The sequence below is a fragment of the Phoxinus phoxinus genome, assembly GCF_949152265.1.
Source record: "Phoxinus phoxinus genome assembly, chromosome: 23".
Taxonomy (NCBI): Eukaryota; Metazoa; Chordata; class Actinopteri; order Cypriniformes; family Leuciscidae; genus Phoxinus; species Phoxinus phoxinus.
The window spans coordinates 762,501-785,212 of record NC_136898.1 but is presented as its reverse complement, the minus strand read 5'-3'; the positions used below and the strand labels follow the sequence as shown (position 1 = coordinate 785,212).

The 22,712-nt window shown below is 50.0% G+C and overlaps 1 protein-coding gene across 3 annotated transcripts in view; it reads right to left on the bottom strand.

Moving 5' to 3' along the window:
• Nucleotides 1-22,712, bottom strand: part of arvcfa (ARVCF delta catenin family member a) — a 59,953-nt gene that overhangs the window by 11,045 nt on the left and 26,196 nt on the right. For all 3 annotated transcript variants that reach the window (XM_079599893.1, XM_079599892.1, XM_079599894.1), the window contains exons 12-17: nt 20,307-20,434; nt 18,913-19,063; nt 18,320-18,512; nt 17,854-17,965; nt 16,649-16,736; nt 13,959-14,035 (exon numbers count right to left, since the gene is read on the bottom strand). In XM_079599893.1, coding sequence (XP_079456019.1) covers nt 13,959-14,035; nt 16,649-16,736; nt 17,854-17,965; nt 18,320-18,512; nt 18,913-19,063; nt 20,307-20,434 — 749 coding nt within the window. The remainder of the gene's footprint in view (nt 1-13,958; nt 14,036-16,648; nt 16,737-17,853; nt 17,966-18,319; nt 18,513-18,912; nt 19,064-20,306; nt 20,435-22,712) is intronic.

The window sequence follows — 22,712 nt, the reverse complement described above, 5'->3', positions numbered from 1 at the left end:
ACCCCCACCTTGGTCCACCCTCTGACCGACTTGGAGAACCAGAGCTCCGGGGAGGGAGCCCCTGCCTTGGTCCACCCTCTGCCCGACTTGGAGAACCAGAGCTCCGGGCTGGGACCCCCACCTTGGTCCACCGTCTGCCCAGACTTGGAGAACCAGAGCTCCGGGCAGGGACCCCCACCTTGGTCCACCCTCTGACTGACTTGGAGAACCAGAGCTCCGGGCTGGGACCCCCACCTTGGTCCACCCTCTGCCCGACTTGGAAAACCAGAGCTCCGGGCTGGGACCCCCACCTTGGTCCACCCTCTGCCCGACTCAGAGTGCCCACTGGCTGGGCTTGGATTGCTCCTGGAGGCCGTCTCCCTCAAGGACTTCCAGAGCTCCACGGCATGGCCCAATTTAGATTTTATCCCCAGCCAGATTGACTCTGAGTGGGAGCCACAATGGTTTGTGTGAGGGTGCCATGTCCCTCAACCACACTCACCTTCTCCCATACAACCCCGAAGGCCCATTTTAGGACCGTCTTAGCTCCAGGTGGAGCTCCAGGGGTGGCGGTTAAATCTGCCTTTGACCCAGGAAAGGCCACCCTTCCCGGGGCAGGCTGAGGAGTCTCTAGTGTATGGAGCCCCACGAGTACCGCACAACTGGACTTAGGTTTTGGAAGGATTTATCCCCAGCCAGAGTGCCCACAGGCTGGGCTTGGTTTGCTCCTGGAGGCCCTCACCCTCCAGGATTTATCCCCAGCCAGAGTGCTCCCAAGCTGGGCTTGGTTTGCTCCTGGAGGCCCTCTCCCTCCAGGACTTCCAGAGCTCCATGGCATGGCCCAATTTAGATTTTATCCCCAGGCAGATTGACTCTGAGTGGGTATCACAATGGTCTGTGGGAGGGTGCCGTGTCACTCAACCACACTCACCTTCTCCAATACAAACCCGAAGGCCCGTTTTAGGACCGTCTTAGCTCCAGGTGGAGCTCCAGGGGTGGCGGTTAAATCTGCCTTTGACCCAGGAAAGGCCACCCTTCCCGGGGCAGGCTGAGGAGTCTCTAGTGTATGGAGCCCCACGAGTACCGCACAACTGGACTTAGGTTTTGGAAGGATTTATCCCCAGCCAGAGTGCCCCCAGGCTGGGCTTGGTTTGCTCCTGGAGGCCCTCACCCTCCAGGATTTATCCCCAGCCAGAGTGCTCCCAGGCTGGGCTTGGTTTGCTCCTGGAGGCCCTCTCCCTCCAGGACTTCCAGAGCTCCATGGCATGGCCCAATTGAAATTTTATCCAGGCATATTGACTCTGAGTGGGTATCACAATGGTCTGTGGGAGGGTGCCGTGTCCCTCAACCACACTCACCTTCTCCAATACAAACTCGAAGGCCCGTTTTAGGACCGTCTTAGCTCCAGGTGGAGCTCCAGGGGTGGCGGTTAAATCTGCCTTTGACCCAGGAAAGTCCACCCTTCCCAGGGCAGGCTGAGGAGTCACGAGTGTATGGAGCCCCACGGGTACTGCACAACTGGACTTGGGTTTTGGAAAAATTTATCCCCAGCCAGAGAGGCCCCAGGCTGGGCTTGGTTTGCTCCTGGAGGCCCTCACCCTCCAGGATTTATCCCCAGCCAGAGTGCTCCCAGGCTGGGCTTGGTTTGCTCCTGGAGGCCCTCTCCCTCCAGGATTTATCCCTAGCCAGAGTGCCCCCAGGCTGGGCTTGGTTTGCTACTGGAGGCCCTCTCCCTCCAGGATTTATCCCCAGCCAGAGTGCCCCCAGGCTGGGCTTGGTTTGCTACTGGAGGCCCTCTCCCTCCAAGATTTATCCCCAGCCAGAGTGACTCTGAGTGGGACCCGAAATGGTCTGTGTCAGGGTGCCCCCTCCACCACAGTACCCTCTATACAACCCCGGAGGGCCGTTTTAGGACCGTCTTAGCTCCAGGTGGACTTCCAGGGGTGGCAGTTAAATCTGTCTTTGACCCACAAAGGGCCACCTTCCACGGGGCTGGCCGAGGAGTCCCGACTGCCTGGATCCCCAAGTGTACCGCAATGTTTTGGACTTTAGGTTTTGGAGTGAACTTAGCCCCAGAGTCAAGCCACAAGCCCAATGGACAACTGCGGGGCCGGGGAATCCGAGCCGGGTATGAAGTAGGACGGCCCGCCCGCGGGCTTACCCATCTACGAGCACATGCAGTTAGAAGGACGGTAACCCAATGAAAACTTATTTAAACGCCAATAACTCGGCGAGGCCACGTCCAATCAACGCCAAATTTTTATCGAGTTTAGAACGGGAGAAGACCTTTCCAACGAGCCCACCCACGACCTCGGGGCCCCCCGGGGGCCCGAGATAGAGCCAAACGAATGCGAAAAACGCAAATATCTCGGCGAAAACTAAACGGATCCGGCAAGCACCGAGCTCTTTAAAACCGTCTAGTTGAACTGAAAATAAAGATACCAGTTTCATGATTTTTGGTGCTGTTTTCGCGGAGATATTAGCCGAAAACCACCGGGAGCGCGTCAAAATGGCGGCCGCCGGTGACGTCACGGGCTCAGAAGAAAATCGCTCGTATCTCGGGAACGCGAACACCCAGAGAGCTCAAATTCGGGTGAGGAGGTCCCGTGGGGACCCTTGCCCGAACGCGAGGGTCGCGGGCCTCGAGGACGCCCCCTACAGCGCCGCCGCTCGCCGGGACCAGGGACTTTGGACGGCCGTAACTCGGGGACCCCGGCGAGTTGGACCTCGTGGGTGGGCTCTTTCGAAAGGCCTCGTCCAGCCCACCGATCGATTAGAGTTTGGAGAATATTGAGCGAGGGGCTCTCGAGTTATGAGCCGAGAAAGGTGCGCCTTTGACCGGGCGTAACTCCCTGGCCCGACCGCCCACGGGGACGGGGGTTGGCTCATTGGATAGGCCCTCTCGAGACCTACAATCGACCAGAGTTTCAAATTTAGGGTTAGGGTGGTTTTCGAGATTTTTTGCATAAAATGTAACTGTCCCTGTCAAATAGGTTACAGGTGGGATGCTGTTTTTGACCGGGTGTATCTCCGAAACCAAGCCGACTTGGGGCTCCATACTCTGGGGTCAGGGGGGCCCCAAGGGTACCCCCCCAACCCCGGAGTATGGACCTCCAAGTCGGCTTGGTTTTTGAGATAAACCCGGTCAAAGCTGGACAGGAAGTGGCCGTATCTCGGAAACGGAAAGGCCCAGGAGCTGGAGACGGTGGGGTCTGAAGGGGCCCTAAGGGCCCTCCTCCTGCCCGGAGTTTGGAGCTCCAACTCGGCTTAACTCCCAAGATACACCCGTTTATACATAGGGGACTTTTGGACAAAACGGTCGATATCTCGGAAAGTACGAGTCCCAGCGGGTCGTCCTTCGGGGTGGTGAGGGTCCCCCAGGGGTCCTCTCAGACCCCAGAGTCCCGAGCCTCTGGGACCCTTCCTTCTGAATTGCACCCTTTCCTGTTGGCCCCCGTATCTCGGCCTTAGGGGGCGCTAGAAGCACGGGCTAGGGCCCGTTGGAGAGGGCCCCTCGGGACCTTACTTTGACCCGAGTTTGGTGTCGCTAGGTGGCCGGGCCCCCGAGTTATGGCCGTTCAAAGTTTGGAGCCCACCTGTAACTTATTTGACAGGGTCCCTGTAGGCTCCCCGTGGACATTGCATTAAAATGGTCATATTTCACAAATAATGTGGTTATTTTTGGTCAAACCTACTGTACACCACTCAGGGGACACAGCTCCACACACTGATGTACATCACAGCCAATAATTATGCATAATTTGCATAAAATCATACTGTCCACCAACTGCTCACAGGGGCACCGTCAAATAAGTTACAGGTGGGATGCTGTTTTTGACTTAGAAATTTTCAGCGGGTGGATTCTCAGGAACCTTGGGTTGGAGAAAGTGGATCCTCAGGAACCTTGGGTCTGATTATCTGAAAATGTTAATTTATAGGTGAAACCTACTGTACACCACTCAGGGGACACAGCTCCACACACTGATGTACATTACAGCCATTAATTATGCATAATTTGCATAAAATCATACTGTCCACCAACTGCTCACAGGGGCACCGTCAAATAAGTTACAGGTGGGATGCTGTTTTTGACTTAGAAATTTTCAGCGGGTGGATTCTCAGGAACCTTGGGTTGGAGAAAGTGGATCCTCAGGAACATTGGGTCTGATTATCTGAAAATGTTAATTTATAGGTGAAACCTACTGTACACCACTCAGGGGATACAGCTCCACACACTGATGTACATGACAGCCATTAATTATGCATAATTTGCATAAAATCATACTGTCCACCAACTGCTCACAGGGGCACCGTCAAATAAGTTACAGGTGGGATGCTGTTTTTGACTTAGAAATTTTCAGCGGGTGGATTCTCAGGAACCTTGGGTTAGAGAAAGTGGATCCTCAGGAACATTGGGTCTGATTATCTGAAAATGTTAATTTATAGGTGAAACCTACTGTACACCACTCAGGGGACACAGCTCCACACACTGATGTACATCACAGCCATTAATTATGCATAATTTGCATAAAATCATACTGTCCACCAACTGCTCACAGGGGCACCGTCAAATAAGTTGCAGGTGGGATGCTGTTTTTGACTTAGAAATTTTCAGCGGGTGAATCCCTGTAAAGAATGGGGGATTTCATCACATGTGGTGAAGTCCAGTGAGTAGCTTATTAAGTTACAGGTGGGATGCTGTTTTTGACCGGGCATTACTCAGGAACCAAGCCGACTTTGGGCTCCATACTCTGGGGTCATGGGGGGCCCATGGTTGCCTACCCAACCCCGGAGTATGGACCTCCAAGTCGGCTGGGTTTCCGAGATACACCCGGTCAAAGTCCCATCTTTGACCGGGCATTACTCAGGAACCAAGCCGACTTTGGGCTCCATACTCTGGGGTCATGGGGGGCCCATGGGTGCCTACCCAACCACGGAGTATGGACCTCCAAGTCGGCTTGGTTTTCGAGATACACCCGGTCAAAGTCCCATCTTTGACCGGGCATTACTCAGGAACCAAGCCGACTTTGGGCTCCATACTCTGGGGTCATGGGGGGCCCATGGGTGCCTACCCAACCCCGGAGTATGGACCTCCAAGTCGGCTTGGTTTTTGAGATACACCTGGTCAAAGCTGGACAGGAAGTGGCCGTATCTCGGAAACGGAAAGGCCCAGGACCTGGAGACGGTGGGGTCTGAAGGGGCCCTAAGCGCCCTCCTCCTGCCCGGAGTTTGGAGCTCCAACTCGGCCTAACTCCCAAGATACATCCGGTTATACATAGGAGACTTTTGGACAAAACGGTCCATATCTCGGAAAGTACGAGTCCCAGCAGGTCGTCCTTCGCGGTGGTGGGGGTCCCCCAGGGGCCCTCTCAGACCCCAGAGTCCTGAGCCTCTGGGGCCCTTCCTTCTGAATTACACACTTTCCTGTTAGCCCCCGTATCTCGGCCTGTGGGGGCGCTAGAAGCACGGGCCAGGGCCCGTTGGAGAGGGCCCCTCGGGACCTTACTTTGACCCGAGTTTGGTGTCGCTAGGTGGCCGGGCCCCCGAGTTATAGCCGTTCAAAGTTTGGAGCCCACATGTAACTTATTTGACGGAGCCCCTGTAGGCTCCCGGTGGACATTGCATTAAAATGGTCATATTTCACAAATAATGTGGTTATTTTTGGTCAAACCTACTGTACACCACTCAGGGGACACAGCTCCACACACTGATGTACATGACAGCCATTAATTATGCATAATTTGCATAAAATCATACTGTCCACCAACTGCTCACAGGGGCACCGTCAAATAAGTTACAGGTGGGATGCTGTTTTTGACTTAGAAATTTTCAGCGGGTGGATTCTCAGGAACCTTGGGTTGGAGAAAGTGGATCCTCAGGAACCTTGGGTCTGATTATCTGAAAATGTTAATTTATAGGTGAAACCTACTGTACACCACTCAGGGGACACAGCTCCACACACTGATGTACATGACAGCCATTAATTATGCATAATTTGCATAAAATCATACTGTCCACCAACTGCTCACAGGGGCACCGTCAAATAAGTTACAGGTGGGATGCTGTTTTTGACTTAGAAATTTTCAGCGGGTGGATTCTCAGGAACCTTGGGTTGGAGAAAGTGGATCCTCAGGAACCTTGGGTCTGATTATCTGAAAATGTTAATTTATAGGTGAAACCTACTGTACACCACTCAGGGGACACAGCTCCACACACTGATGTACATGACAGCCATTAATTATGCATAATTTGCATAAAATCATACTGTCCACCAACTGCTCACAGGGGCACCGTCAAATAAGTTACAGGTGGGATGCTGTTTTTGACTTAGAAATTTTCAGCGGGTGGATTCTCAGGAACCTTGGGTTGGAGAAAGTGGATCCTCAGGAACCTTGGGTCTGATTATCTGAAAATGTTAATTTATAGGTGAAACCTACTGTACACCACTCAGGGGACACAGCTCCACACACTGATGTACATCACAGCCATTAATTATGCATAATTTGCATAAAATCATACTGTCCACCAACTGCTCACAGGGGCAACGTCAAATAAGTTACAGGTGGGATGCTGTTTTTGACTTAGAAATTTTCAGCGGGTGGATTCTCAGGAACCTTGGGTTGGAGAAAGTGGATCCTCAGGAACCTTGGGTCTGATTATCTGAAAATGTTAATTTATAGGTGAAACCTACTGTACACCACTCAGGGGACACAGCTCCACACACTGATGTACATTACAGCCATTAATTATGCATAATTTGCATAAAATCATACTGTCCACCAACTGCTCACAGGGGCACCGTCAAATAAGTTGCAGGTGGGATGCTGTTTTTGACTTAGAAATTTTCAGCGGGTGAATCCCTGTAAAGAATGGGGGATTTCATCACATGTGGTGAAGTCCAGTGAGTAGCTTATTAAGTTACAGGTGGGATGCTGTTTTTGACCGGGCATTACTCAGGAACCAAGCCGACTTTGGGCTCCATACTCTGGGGTCATGGGGGGCCCATGGTTGCCTACCCAACCCCGGAGTATGGACCTCCAAGTCGGCTGGGTTTCCGAGATACACCCGGTCAAAGTCCCATCTTTGACCAGGCATTACTCAGGAACCAAGCCGACTTTGGGCTCCATACTCTGGGGTCATGGGGGGCCCATGGGTGCCTACCCAACCACGGAGTATGGACCTCCAAGTCCGCTTGGTTTTCGAGATACACCCGGTCAAAGTCCCATCTTTGACCGGGCATTACTCAGGAACCAAGCCGACTTTGGGCTCCATACTCTGGGGTCATGGGGGGCTTATGGGTGCCTACCCAACCCCGGAGTATGGACCTCCAAGTCGGCTTGGTTTTTGAGATACACCCGGTCAAAGCTGGACAGGAAGTGGCCGTATCTCGGAAACGGAAAGGCCCAGGAGCTGGAGACGGTGGGGTCTGAAGGGGCCCTAAGCGCCCTCCTCCTGCCCGGAGTTTGGAGCTCCAACTCGGCTTAACTCCCAAGATACATCCGGTTATACATAGGGGACTTTTGGACAAAACGGTCCATATCTCGGAAAGTACGAGTCCCAGCGGGTCGTCCTTCGGGGTGGTGAGGGTCCCCCAGGGGCCCCCTCAGACCCCAGAGTCCCGAGCCTCTGGGGCCCTTCCTTCTGAATTGCACCCTTTCCTGTTGGCCCCCGTATCTCGGCCTTAGGGGGCGCTAGAAGCACGGGCCATGGCCCGTTGGAGAGGGGCCCTCGGGACCTTACTTTGACCCGAGTTTGGTGTCGCTAGGTGGCCGGGCCCCTGAGTTATAGCCGTTTAAAGTTTAGAGCCCTCCTGTAACTTAATTGACAGAGCCCCTGTAGGCTCCCCGTGGACATTGCATTAAAATGGTAATATTTCACAAATAATGTGGTTATTTTTGGTCAAACCTACTGTACACAACTCAGGGGACACAGCTCCACACACTGATGTACATGACAGCCATTAATTATGCATAATTTGCATAAAATCATACTGTCCACCAACTGCTCACAGGGGCACCGTCAAATAAGTTACAGGTGGGATGCTGTTTTTGACTTAGAAATTTTCAGCGGGTGGATTCTCAGGAACCTTGGGTTGGAGAAAGTGGATCCTCAGGAACCTTGGGTCTGATTATCTGAAAATGTTAATTTATAGGTGAAACCTACTGTACACCACTCAGGGGACACAGCTCCACACACTGATGTACATGACAGCCATTAATTATGCATAATTTGCATAAAATCATACTGTCCACCAACTGCTCACAGGGGTACCGTCAAATAAGTTACAGGTGGGATGCTGTTTTTGACTTAGAAATTTTCAGCGGGTGGATTCTCAGGAACCTTGGGTTGGAGAAAGTAGATCCTCAGGAACCTTGGGTCTGATTATCTGAAAATGTTAATTTATAGGTGAAACCTACTGTACACCACTCAGGGGACACAGCTCCACACACTGATGTACATCACAGCCATTAATTATGCATAATTTGCATAAAATCATACTGTCCACCAACTGCTCACAGGGGCAACGTCAAATAAGTTACAGGTGGGATGCTGTTTTTGACTTAGAAATTTTCAGCGGGTGGATTCTCAGGAACCTTGGGTTGGAGAAAGTGGATCCTCAGGAACCTTGGGTCTGATTATCTGAAAATGTTAATTTATAGGTGAAACCTACTGTACACCACTCAGGGGACACAGCTCCACACACTGATGTACATGACAGCCATTAATTATGCATAATTTGCATAAAATCATACTGTCCACCAACTGCTCACAGGGGCACCGTCAAATAAGTTACAGGTGGGATGCTGTTTTTGACCGGGCATTACTCAGGAACCAAGCCGACTTTGGGCTCCATACTCTGGGGTCATGGGGGGCCCATGGGTGCCTACCCAACCCCGGAGTATGGACCTCCAAGTCGGCTTGGTTTCCGAGATACACCCGGTCAAAGTCCCATATTTGACCGGGCATTACTCAGGAACCAAGCCGACTTTGGGCTCCATACTCTGGGGTCATGGGGGGCCCATGGGTGCCTACCCAACCCCGGAGTATGGACTTCCAAGTCGGCTGGGTTTCCGAGATAAACCCGGTCAAAGCTGGACAGGAAGTGGCCGTATCTCGGAAACGGAAAGGCCCAGAAGCTGGAGACGGTGGAGTCTGAAGGGGCCCTAAGGGCCCTCCTTCTGCCCGGAGATTAGAGCTCCAATTCGGCTTAACTCCCAAGATACACCCGGTTATACATAGGGGACTTTTGGACAAAACGGTCGATATCTCGGAAAGTACGAGTCCCAGCGGGTCGTCCTTTGGGGTGGTGAGGGTCCCCCAGGGGCCCTCTCAGACCCCAGAGTCCCGAGACTCTGGGGCCCTTCCTTCTGAATTGCACCCTTTCCTGTTGGCCCCCGTATCTCGGCCTTAGGGGGCGCTAGAAGCACGGGCCATGGCCCGTTGGAGAGGGCCTCTCGGGACCTTACTTTGACCCGAGTTTGGTGTCGCTAGGTGGCCGGGCCCCTGAGTTATAGCCGTTCAAAGTTTAGAGCCCTCCTGTAACCTAATTGACTGGTTGCAGGACGGACATCTGGAAAGCAGGGGTCAAAAGGTCGCAGGGGCTCCAAATTTGGCACGGTGGTAGTCCAGGGGCCCCCGAGTCAGGATCCAGAATTTCAGGGTCCTAGCTCGACCCCAAGTCTTTTTCTTAACCCTACCCTATCTTTTCATTGTGACCTTTGGAAAGGGTCTTTCTGTCTATAAGTGAGAGAGGCCTTGTGAGAGATTTTTACAGAGCAGGCCAAAAAAATTTCCCTGCGCTCTAGGGACTCGTCCTCATAGTATATGGCAATGGGGCCCCTAGGCTTCCAGGATGCGAAGTTTGGGGCCCCTCAGACCCCCGGGGGGCCGAACAGTAGCCGAGGACACGTGCAACTTATTGCATGCGTTTTCATAGGTGGTTCGTTGGATGGTGTAACAAAAGGTCTGGAGACCAGGGGCCAATAGATCGCAGGGGCCCCAAATTTGACACAGTGGTAGTCCAGGGGCCCCCCATTCAGGATCTTGAGTTTCAGGGGCCTAGGGGGGGGCAAAAAATTTCCCTGCGCCCTAGGGACTCGTCCTCCTAGTATGTGGTAGTGGGGACCCTAGGCTACCAGGATGCGAAGTTTGGGGCCCCTCGGACCCCCGGGGGCCGAACAGTAGCCGAGGACACGTGCAACTTATTGCATGCGTTTTCATAGGTGGTTCGTGGACAGTGGACCAAAAGGTCCGATTGGCCCCAAATCGACGTCCACGTCTCGTCAGGGGCCCCTGGGGCCGTGTCTGGAGCCTCGTGTCCCTTCGACCCGTTTTCGTGCTTAATTGGCCCAATTGTCTACGAACAGCCTATGTCAAATAGGTTGCAGGACGGACATCTGGAAAGCAGGGGTCAAAAGGTCGCAGGGGCTCCAAATTTGGCACGGTGGTAGTCCAGGGGCCCCCGAGTCAGGATCCAGAATTTCAGGGTCCTAGCTCGACCCCAAGTCTTTTTCTTAACCCTACCCTATCTTTTCATTGTGACCTTTGGAAAGGGTCTTTCTGTCTATAAGTGAGAGAGGCCTTGTGAGAGATTTTTACAGAGCAGGCCAAAAAAATTTCCCTGCGCTCTAGGGACTCGTCCTCATAGTATTTGGCAATTGGGCCCCTAGGCTACCAGGATGCGAAGTTTGGGGCCCCTCAGACCCCCGGGGGCCGAACAGCAGCCGAGGACACGTGCAACTTATTGCATGCGTTTTCATAGGTGGTTCGTTGGATGGTGTAACAAAAGGTCTGGAGACCAGGGGCCAAAAGATCGCAGGGGCCCCAAATTTGACACAGTGGTAGTCCAGGGGCCCCCCATTCAGGATCTTGAGTTTCAGGGGCCACGGGGGGGGGCAAAAAATTTCCCTGCGCCCTAGGGACTCGTCCTCCTGATATGTGTCAGTGGGGCCCCTAGGCTACCAGCGTGCGAAATTTGGGGCCCCTCGGACCCCCGGGGGCCGAACAGTAGCCGAGGACACGTGCAACTTATTGCATGCGTTTTCATAGGTGATTCGTGGACAGTGGACCAAAAGGTCCGATTGGCCCCAAATCGACGCCCACGTCTCGTCAGGGGCCCCTGGGGCCGTATCTGGAGCCTCGTGTCCCCTCGACCCGTTTTCGTGCTTAATTGGCCCAATTGTCTACGAACAGCCTATGTCAAATAGGTTGCAGGACGGACGTCTGGAAAGCAGGGGTCAAAAGTTCGCAGGGGCTCCAAATTTGGCACGGTGGTAGTCCAGGGGCCCCCCGTTCAGGATCTTGAGTTTCAGGGGCCTAGGTGGGGGCAAAAAATTTCCCTGCGCCCTAGGGACTCGTCCTCATAGTATGTGGCAATGGGGCCCCTAGGCTACCAGGATGTGAAGTTTGGGGCCCCTCGGACCCCCGGGGGCCGAACAGTAGCCGAGGACACGTGCAACTTATTGCATGCATTTTCATAGGTGGTTCGTGGACATTTGACACTTAGTTGGATGTTTAGGCTGTTCGCGGACATTTTAGGCTGTTAGGGGGATGTTTAGGCTGTTCGTGGACATTTTAGGCTGTTAGGGGGACGTTTAGGCTGTCCGTGGACACTTTAGGCTGTTAGGGGGACGTTTAGGCTGCCTGTGGACATTTTAGGCTGTTAGGGGGATGTTTAGGCTGTTCGTGGACAGGGGGCGTGTCCGTGATCGATCCCCACCCCCTGGCTTCATTTAGGCTGTTAGGGGGACGTTTAGGCTCCCCGTGGACATTTTAGGCTGTTAGGGGGATGTTTAGGCTGTTCGTGGACATTTTAGGCTGTTAGGGGGACGTTTAGCCTGTCCGTGGACACTTTAGGCTGTTAGGGGGACATTTAGGCTCCTCGTGGACATTTTAGGCTGTTAGGGGGATGTTTAGGCTGTCCGTGGACAGGGGGCGTGTCCGGGATCGATCCCCGCCCCCCTGGCTTCATTTAGGCTGTAAGGGGGATGTTTAGGCTGTCCGTGGACATTTCGGGCTGTTAGGGGGACGTCTAGGCTCCCCGTGGACAAGAGGAAGACTATGGTAGGTATTAAGCAGTCAGGGGACACCTAACGCACTTTGTGGACGAAAGGATGAAGAATAAGCTGTTAGGGGGATGGTAACGCACTCCGTGGACGAAAGGATGAAGAATAGGCTGTTAGGGGGATGGTATGTGCAGTTCTTGGACACTGGGGCCCCGTGGACTTCGTAGGCCCTCCGTGGACACCCCCGATGGAGCGTGGTCGCCCCCTAGAGGTGTCCATACAGGGCCCTATGGGCAATGCAGTGCATTGCTACGCCTTACCCCTCGAAAACGCAAAGTGTCCATTTCACCATTGACTTAAGCGGCAAATGGGCGTCCATTTGGTGCAGCGATCCCTCCGAGTGCTTAAGTGTCCAATGGCAGCTTAAATGAATGGGCAAATGTCCACGAACAGCCTAGTTTCCCTTACTATTATAACGGCGGATTGCTATTATAACGGCGGATTGCTATTATAACGGCGGATTGCTATTATAACGGCGGATCGCTATTATAACGGTGGATTGCTATTATAACGGCGGATCGCTATTATAACGGCGGATCGCTATTATAACGGTGGATTGCTATTATAACGGTGGATCGCTATTATAACGGCGGATTGCTATTATAACGGCGGATTGCTATTATAACGGCGGATCGCTATTATAACGGTGGATCGCTATTATAACGGTGGATTGCTATTATAACGGCGGATTGCTATTATAACGGTGGATCGCTATTATAACGGCGGATTGCTATTATAACGGTGGATTGTTATTATAACGGCGGATTGCTATTATAACGGCGGATTGCTATTATAACGGTGGATTGTTATTATAACGGTGGATCGCTATTATAACGGCGGATTGCTATTATAACGGCGGATCGCTATTATAACGGCGGATTGCTAATATAACGGCGGATTGCTATTATAACGGCGGATTGCTATTATAACGGTGGATTGCTATTATAACGGCGGATCGCTATTATAACGGCGGATCGCTATTATAACGGCGGATCGCTATTATAACGGCGGATTGCTATTATAACGGCGGATCGCTATTATAACGGCGGATTGCTATTATAACGGCGGATTGCTATTATAACGGCGGATTGCTATTATAACGGCGGATCGCTATTATAACGGCGGATTGCTATTATAACGGCGGATTGCTATTATAACGGCGGATCGCTATTATAACGGCGGATTGCTATTATAACGGCGGATCGCTATTATAACGGCGGATTGCTATTATAACGGCGGATTGCTATTATAACGGCGGATCGCTATTATAACGGCGGATCGCTATTATAACGGCGGATTGCTATTATAACGGCGGATCGCTATTATAACGGCGGATCGCTATTATAACGGCGGATCGCTATTATGACTGGGTTTCTCCTGGTCAGCGGCGGAGTTGTTTTCTGGAACTGCAAAATATCACCAGGGAACGTTTGCGCCGGAACACACTCCTCTTTTCACTGAACCGCCCCCGCGAGCGCAAGTTCATTCCCTAATTTACCGACGTGCGTCTGTGGAGGGAAGAGTCCGCTGGTGCAGAATAGGAATGATACATGCGTCGGTGTTCAAAGTCAATTGCGCTGGGTGCAAGATACGGCCCATACTGTGTTTATATAAAGCGTTCACAGGTAAATTTGCTTTATGTATTTCTCCGGCGTTGAAATCCGGCTCATATAAATGTGAGGAAACACGATTCCTGCTGCGTGTCAATATCCATGATCACTGGATCTGTGGTGAGTTGTGAGGAACACTATCGAGTCCAACCTTCAGTTTAAACTGATAATCGTGTGTTTTACTGGCGTTTCCTCAGTTTCCTCTGTTAAATGCAGTCACTCAGCAGCTCTTCTGCCACTCCGTCCGGCTGAGGGACGTCACTGCATAACCTCTATAGCTACAGGACACAACATGAGCATTGACCTGAAAAGTTTCTCGTTCGATCATGTGACACGGAGCGTCTCCGGCTCTCTCGGCCTGATCGACGGAGCAGTATCCTTCTGAAACAGCAGAACACACACAACACAGTTTACATCTGAACAGCAGAACACACACAACACAGTTTACATCTGAACAGCAGAACACACACAACACAGCATTAAAGTGCATGAAATACAGTAGCGGCCTTTAAATACCCGTTTAACTTGAAACAGACCTTGAAAAACAGCCTCGCATCACACCGCGCACACACACTCCAAGGTTGGAAATGATCGGTGCTTGGGGCAAAAATGCCACTAAAAATAAAATCCCCATGTAGTCAATCATTTTATCCTTTAAATCTCATCTTTGATCTCCAAAATGACGTATTTAGGAATTTTCAAACAAAATTCCTTAAAATATCTTGAATGTAACTCGACACCCTTGCCTCATTTAGTATGCGCGGTTCTATGAATATGTAAATGAGCCACGCCTCCACTCACTCACTCACTCAGAGATCCACTGGTGGACGATCACACGTTGATCTAATTGGTCAAGGTAGTGTGTGACGTCAGAAACACCAGCGATTTCAAACCGTGTTTTTGAGACTGTCTTTGGTTCACTGCAGTTTTAAGCAGAAGATACTCAGCAATGCTGTCGACTTATGAACTTACACATGTGTGTGTTAAAGCAGATTAATAACACCACATACACACATAAACTACATTAAAAGCTGGATTTTCACCACAGGGGGACTTAAATAAAAATGCTTCCAAAAACCAAGATATGGTGCATAACGTACTCGGCGACTGACGTAACCTCGGTTCCCTGAGAGTAGGGGACGAGTATTGTGTAGCTAATACGCAGTGGAAACTCTGCAACGGCGAACACACACAGCTAGCAGAGAAGTGATATTGCGTAATCGCCGGATTTTAGGAGAACGGCGACAGAAGAGAAGCGGCTTCTTGAAGTGAAGAAGGCGCTGGTGCGCTGCAGGTTACACCGTGTCCTAACTACACGACGCGCGATAAAATGCGTCTTTTCCATGTTAATCCTAAATAACGGCGACACGCGACGACTCTATTTTAGAAACTATTTCTAATTTTCTGCGCCGTCGCGCTGGAACAACAAACACAAAGTGTGGCACTGATAATCTCAGGCGCTGTTTATGTGCTTTATTTATTGTTGAAAGCGTGTCATGTGACTGAACATCATTAGTGCTCCAGCTTTGAGCTGTAAAAGCAACACTGGATAATTCTCCTCAGATCTTGAGATTAAACATGGAAACAAGAACATTCAAACTGTGAACAAACTAGTTTGTGTATCAAAAAAAAGTGTCTCAAAAAGTGTATTATTTGACAAAGATTGTTTTAATAACTCAGTAGCCTGTGTATTTTAATAATGTTTAAATTATGTAATATTTGTGGATTTGATTATGTAGCTACTTATCCATTTTCTTGTGATTGCTGTCAGGATTACTCTCTGGTGCCGTTCACTCGCCGCGAGAGCCCGCCCACACACTGTTCTGATTGGCTGTGCACTCGCCGCGAGAGCCCGCCCACACACTGTTCTGATTGGCTGTGCACTCGCCGCGAGAGCCCGCCCACACACTGTTCTGATTGGCTGTGCACTCGCCACAAGACTCCGCCCACACACTGTTCTGATTGGCTGTGCACTCGCTGCGAGACTCCGCCCACACACTGTTCGGATTGGCTGTGCACTCGCCGCGAGAGCCCGCCCACACACTGTTCTGATTGGCTGTGCACTCGCTGCGAGACTCCGCCCACACACTGTTCTGATTGGCTGTGCACTCGCTGCGAGACTCCGCCCACACACTGTTCTGATTGGCTTTGCACTCGCTGCGAGACTCCGCCCACACACTGTTCTGATTGGCTTTGCACTCGCTGCGAGACTCCGCCCACACGCTGTTCTGATTGGCTGTGCACTCGCTGCGAGACTCCGCCCACACACTGTTCTGATTGGCTGTGCACTCGCTGCGAGACTCCGCCCACACACTGTTCTGATTGGCTTTGCACTCGCTGCGAGACTCCGCCCACACACTGTTCTGATTGGCTTTGCACTCGCTGCGAGACTCCGCCCACACACTGTTCTGATTGGCTGTGCACTCGCCGCGAGAGCCCGCCCACACCCTGTTATGATTGGCTGTGGGTTTTGATTGATTTGTACGCATCTCGCGTCGCGTCTAGTGTAGAAAGACAAATTATTTGTCGCTGGATAGGACACGGTGTTAGGCTCGTTCTAGCTGCTTAGCTTGATTCGACGGCAATAGCTTCGTTGAGGAGACAGAGACGTGAAAGGTCGCATTCTGGCGGGCTCTGACGCGCTAGCTCCTGATTGGTTCGTGCGTCTGAGCTGCGTCGCCATCGGATGTGCAGTTGCTCCAGCACAGCCAATGGGCGAGCTTGACGCTCTGCTGAGTTTTAAAATATAAGCTTCAATACTCTCGTGGAAGGAGTTTCCCACTGTGTTTTAGCGACGCAATACGAAGTGAACGTTCTCGAAAGGAAACAAAGTCTCTGTATAAGTTCTTGTTCTGGTTAAAGAGATATAATGCGTTCATACATAGACGCAAAGGCCGCCTGTCTCAAACTGATATGCCATGCCAGAAAGGCTCGTGGAAGAGAAGCTCTTTTCTCATCCTCATGAATAACGTTCAGTAAATGCCAATCACTGACCTTGGTTTTTCTCCATTAAGGGCAGTGTGATGTCATCGCTCCCTTGCTTGGCGTTCTTCTGCTTTTTGGGCAGGCCGGAGACGGCTGGCTGAAACCAGATCCACATTCATCATCAGCACAACATGAACATGAAATCAGCGAGAGATGAAGCGCTGTCACCTAGGGCTGTGACGCACTTTCTTACCGCGGTGGAGAAGAAACAAATCACATGGTTCGGCGGTTAACGTGTGTTGTGCACCGCATGCTCTTGTATGTTCATAGGAAGACTTCAGATGCAAACGCCTCTATAAGTCCTTCTAAAGTTTTTGTTTAATATTAACATTTTTTACAGGTTTCTACACAAATACCGGCATTTCTGAATGAGCTGAGGCTGGGATTCAGTGAGTTTGAAGTGAAAGTATTTGATGAGCGTATACTGTGTGCGGAGAGCATTCACTCAATCTTATCTCATTTTTGACAGAGAGGCTTTTGCATCAGAGGTCTTCATATGCACATATAACTATAGGGCTGTAAACGATTAATCACGATTAATCAAATCCAAAATAAAAGTTTGTGTTTACATAATATATGTGTGTGTATTGTGCATAATTATTTTGTATATATAAATACACACACATGCATGTATATATTTAAGAAAAATGTGTTATTTATATATTAAATAGTTCTATTTATATATAATATAAATCATATAAAAATATATATGCAATATATAAATGCAAATATTTCTAGAATATTATTAGAAAATTATATTTATTTCTATAACTTTGTTGTTTTTTCGATATCTTTTGAGTTTACAGGTTTTCTCGGTCGCTTTGCTGCAGTTCTCAGATCACAAATGAAATTCTCAACACTACTTGTTCAACCTCCACATCATCCAGTCACGTGTGCACATCATACAAGCGGTTTCTCATTCCTTTCAACAAGTTGCGATTGCTTTGATGCATTCATGCCACACACATCTCTATTAGACTCTATTTTCTACACATTTCTATTAGACTTTTTGTAAATGTGTTTTGCTGTTTGTACGAGTTGTTCTGAGAGATGCACTCACTGTTCTGCACATGTGGAGGAGGATTCCAGAAGAAATGTACCAGAGCGACTGAGAAAAACTGTAATTGTTAAAAAAAATACGGTGATGACCTCAACACCGCGGTAGGCGTCTCATTACCGCGGTAATGCGATTATTGTCACAGCCCTACGGTTACCTTGAAGTGTGTTTTGTTCCAGCCGGCCTTGAAGAGTGTGTGTCGGAGATCCTTATAGGCCCAGACGCTCTGCAAGATGTGTGACGCTGCTTTGGTCTCGCGCACTGATTGGCTGACAGGAGATGGATAGATAGATAGATAGATAGATAGATAGATAGATAGATAGATAGATAGATAGATAGATAGATAGATAGATAGATAGATAGATAGATAAAGATAATACCAGTTCAGCTTACAGACAAAACACTTCAGCAGAACATGATCAGCTCAACGTGTCGGAGTAATTTTTGGTCACATTTTTTTACTGGGAGTCACTGTATGAAGAATATTTGGGTATAATATGTCAGTTTACTGTATTTTGCTCTCCTCACTCACAGAAATAAACTACAGTGTCACTAGTATACAAACATCTGGTGTCTGATGAACTGCTGGTTTGCCTGCTCCTCCAGCGTGATGCGGTCGTCACCTCGTCTTGTTGATGGACAGCAGTTTCTGGATTCCCTGTCCCTGGATGAGGAATCTGGCGTTCTCCAGGTTCTCCGACACGATCTCCAGGATTGTGTTCAGGACGGCCACCACCGTGTCTCCCTCCAGGTTTTTAGCGGGTCTCTGTTGTCCACAGGGAAGATTACTGACCAGATCCCTCATGGCGAAGCTCCCTGATTGGGCCACACAGATGATGATGTCAGCCTCATTCACATTTAATCATTTAGCTGACGCTTTTATCCACAGTGACTTACAACATGAGAACAGCAGAAGCAGTGAAGCTAACAGTAGGACAACAGCAGCGGCCAATAGGGGATACATTGCCTTTTTTCCCGTACAAATTTGAACGTAGGGGGCGGCCCTGTATCCTTCATCATCATCATCATCCTCCTCATCATCCTCATCCTCGTCATCATCATCATCATCATCATCATCATCATCATCATCACCATCATCCTCATCATCATCATCACCATCATCATCCTCATCATCATCATCATCATCATCATCCTCATCATCATCATCCTCATCATCCTCATCCTCACAGGTTCTGCTGGAGAGTAAAGGTCTTACCGATGAGATCTTTGTTCTTGTGGTCGATGGCCAGGTTTCTGAGGGCGATGGCGATCGCTCGCACCACTTTATCAGCGTCGGAGTGCAGCAGCTCCACCAGCGCCGGCAGACCCTTCTCCTTACGCACCGTCACACGGATGTAACACGACCACTGCCGGAACACACACACACACACACACACACACACACACACTCATGAGCAGACCCTTCTCCTTACGCACCGTCACACGGATGTAACTCGACCACTGAACACACACATACACACACACACACACACACACACACACACACACACACTCATGAGCAGACCCTTCTCCTTACGCACCGTCACACGGATGTAACACGACCACTGCCGGAACACACACACACACACACACACACACACACACACACACACACACACACACACACACACACACACACACACTCATGAGCAGACCCTTCTCCTTACGCACCGTCACACGGATGTAACTCGACCACTGCCGAAACACACACACACACACACACTCATGAGTAGACCCTTCTCCTTACGCACCGTCACACGGATGTAACTCGACCACTGCCGGAACACACACACTCATTATGAGCAGTTACTAATTGTGTTACTAAGTTACTTTTTTTCACCTGGGCTGGGCTTTTTTTTTTTTTATAACAAAAAAGTTATATTTTTGGGCAAATGTAAAGACCCTTTCACAGCAAAAGTGAAATAATAAGAAATGCTTTTCTTACTTTTGTCTTGTTTCCAGTCCAAATATCTAAAAATTCTTAAATCAAGATGTGTTTACTAGATGAGTAAAATGCCATACGATATTATGTCCTGTTTTCCGGGGGATTTCATGTCATGTTATACAGGAATATCTATGGCAAGAGCTCTTTTCAGTTGCTGCATTCTTTTCCTCGTTATAACTTTCTTTTTTCCCTTTGCAATCCGCTGTAAAAGTTTGAAAAAGGACAACATATACGGCACATTTGTGCTCTGTTCTCCCGAATTTAATTTACGATACATTCCATTAATAATTCACTGGAATGCACGAAGAATCTCTCGTTATTCTCCTCAAATCTTCACGTCTCCTTCCAGGTTTGCTTTTTTTCAGCTCGATTTCCTCACAAATGCAGTTGAGCAACTTCCTCTACTAAAGCAGCAGATGGCGCTAAAATAGGAGATTCATTTAGCGCTAGTCTCCCGGGAGAAGCACTGATTAGAAACACGCTTGCCTTTGCCACAGCTGAGGGCAATGAGCGGTGAACAGCCGAGTTCTTTTGCAAACATTACATTGTCTCATTCTTCAAACATTATGGAATATTAGTTATGAATGTTGTTTGAACGTTCTGAAAAAGGTAGCAACATTTAAAAAACATTAGAAGAATTAAATGTTTAGTTTTCATCCACTCACGGCCCAGTGTCCGGCACACAGGTTCTGCAGCGCTCCGGCCGCCGCCTCCAGGGTGTTCTGGTTCTGGCTCAGTTTGAGGAGCGACAGGTAGAGGCGAACCACCTCGGGCTGGTACAGGAGCTCCAGGCCTGCAGGAACACACACACACATCTGAAGATCCAGACCGACAGGAACACGAACACGCGTTATCTGTCTACACACACCCGAAAAGAGCGAGAGAGAGAGAGAGAGAGAGAGAGAGAGAGAGAGAGAGAGAGAGAGAGAGAGAGCGCTCGAACACCTAACTGATTCCTCTTTCGCGTTTCCTTGCCCTTGAACACACACACACACTCGCGCACACACACACACACAAAATTATGTCTACATATATGTCTCGGCAAGTGTTCTCTCGGTTCTGTCCTAAGTGAACAGAAAGAAACCGTCTCAGGTTACGACTGTAACCCTAGTTCTCTGAGAAGGGAAGGAGACGATGCGTCAATGACGCTTTGGGAACGCTCCTGCGTGATTGCGTCTGAAGCACTTATGTCAACTAGTCCAATGGCGAGAGTGGGCGTCACGGGCGGGTGACGTGACGACCAGGAAAGGATAAAGGACATCCGGTTTTAGAACCGCGCTAGCTTCGAAAAGGGGCCGAAGCAAATCGATCACAGGGATGTAGGAAGTATGGCAAAGTGACGCATCGTCTCGTTCCCTTCTCAGGGAACTAGGGTTACAGTCGTAACCTGAGACGTTCCCTTTCGAGGGAACTCGCGATGCGTCAATGACGCTTTGGGAACGAGAATACCAAACACGCCATACGAAACAGAACCTGTCTGTATGAATACTGCACAACTAAGACAAGACCATTTGAAAAGTAGCAAAACCTTACGAATGTGAGTGGAGAGGACCAGCCTGCCGCTTACCACATCCTAGAGGGATATCTAAGGCTTCTAAGCCGCCATACTCCTGTCCTGATCTAAAAGCACGGAGGAAACAACCAAAGCCCCCCCCCCCCCCCACCCCCCCTCAGGAAATACCACCAAATTTGCGGAAAAATTAACCAGCAGTAACTCCAGCACTGTACCAATCGGGCAGTAAACTGGGCCCCACTGTCCAAGACCCATAATATGAAGTGAATACCCATCACTTAATACATAAAGTTTCCTCGTGGAGGGAGCTCTGGAGTGAAGTATGGTCTCCACAACCTCAGTTGAGAGACCAAAGTTAATGAGTTGGGCCCCCTCAGAGGCCAAACCCACAGGATCCTGACTAGAATCTCCAAGGGAGAGCCGTCGAGGAGAGACACCGGGTCCAGAACTCCTGGGAGCAGAGTAATCGGGGAAAGATGTACAGACGTAGCCTCGGCCATGTCCATACCACAACGTCCAGCCCCAAGGGAGCTGGGTGTGTGAGGGGAAGCCAAAGTAAACCGTGCTTCGTATCCTGAGACGCGAAGAGATCCACTTGTGTCTGGTCATAAACCCCCCACATGTGCTCCACCACCTCAGTGTGGAGCCTCCATTCCCCGGGCCTCAGCCCCTGCCTCAACAGGATGTCTGCTCCTACATATTTATGTAAGAGACCACCGATGTGTTGTCTGTACGGACAAGCACATGATGGCCCCTCAGGTCTGGGAGGAAAGTCTCAACGCATTGAAGACTGCCATCAGCTCCAGGCAATTTATGTGCCACAAAAAGATGATTCATTGAGTCTCAACCACAATTTCTTCATCTGAACGAGGACGACATCTCGATGCGAACCGCTAACTGCTCTGATTCCGCCAGAATCAGCCAGTCATCGATGTAGTTCAGAATGTGTAGCCCTGCAGCCTGGCGGGACCAGAGCTGCATCTACGCACTTCGTGAACATGCGGGGTGATAGAGCTAGACCGAATAAAAGCACCCAATAATGGTATTCTTTGCCCCCAAAAGAAAACCACAGGAACTTCCTTTGTTGAGGAAGGATGGAGGTAAGCACCTTTTAAATCTATCGTGACAAACCAGTCAAAGGAGACTCGTAATCTACGCGATGCCTCAGCAAACGCGAGATCCGAGCCAAATAATCTTTATTGACTCTCTTCCCTCGAGAAGAAAGCCATCGAGAGCAGAGCTAAATTCTCGATAGTGCAAATGTTAGCCTACACGTTGGGAATTTATGAATGAACACTGTCAGTCCCCTTTTACTAGAGCTGACCGTGCATTCTCCACTCCCAAACAAACAACACATGACTCGCGTGTGTCCCCACTCGTAATGAAGCGAGGGCAGGGAGGAACACGCGATCCAAAGCTGTTTGCTCCCCATACTCCTGTCCATATATATATATTATGCTTGTGGACATGCATCGATGCTCAGCACCCCTACCTCCTCAGAGATAGACTGCTAAAACACCGGGCTCTCTAACCAGGGCGGAAGAAGACGCGGCGCGGG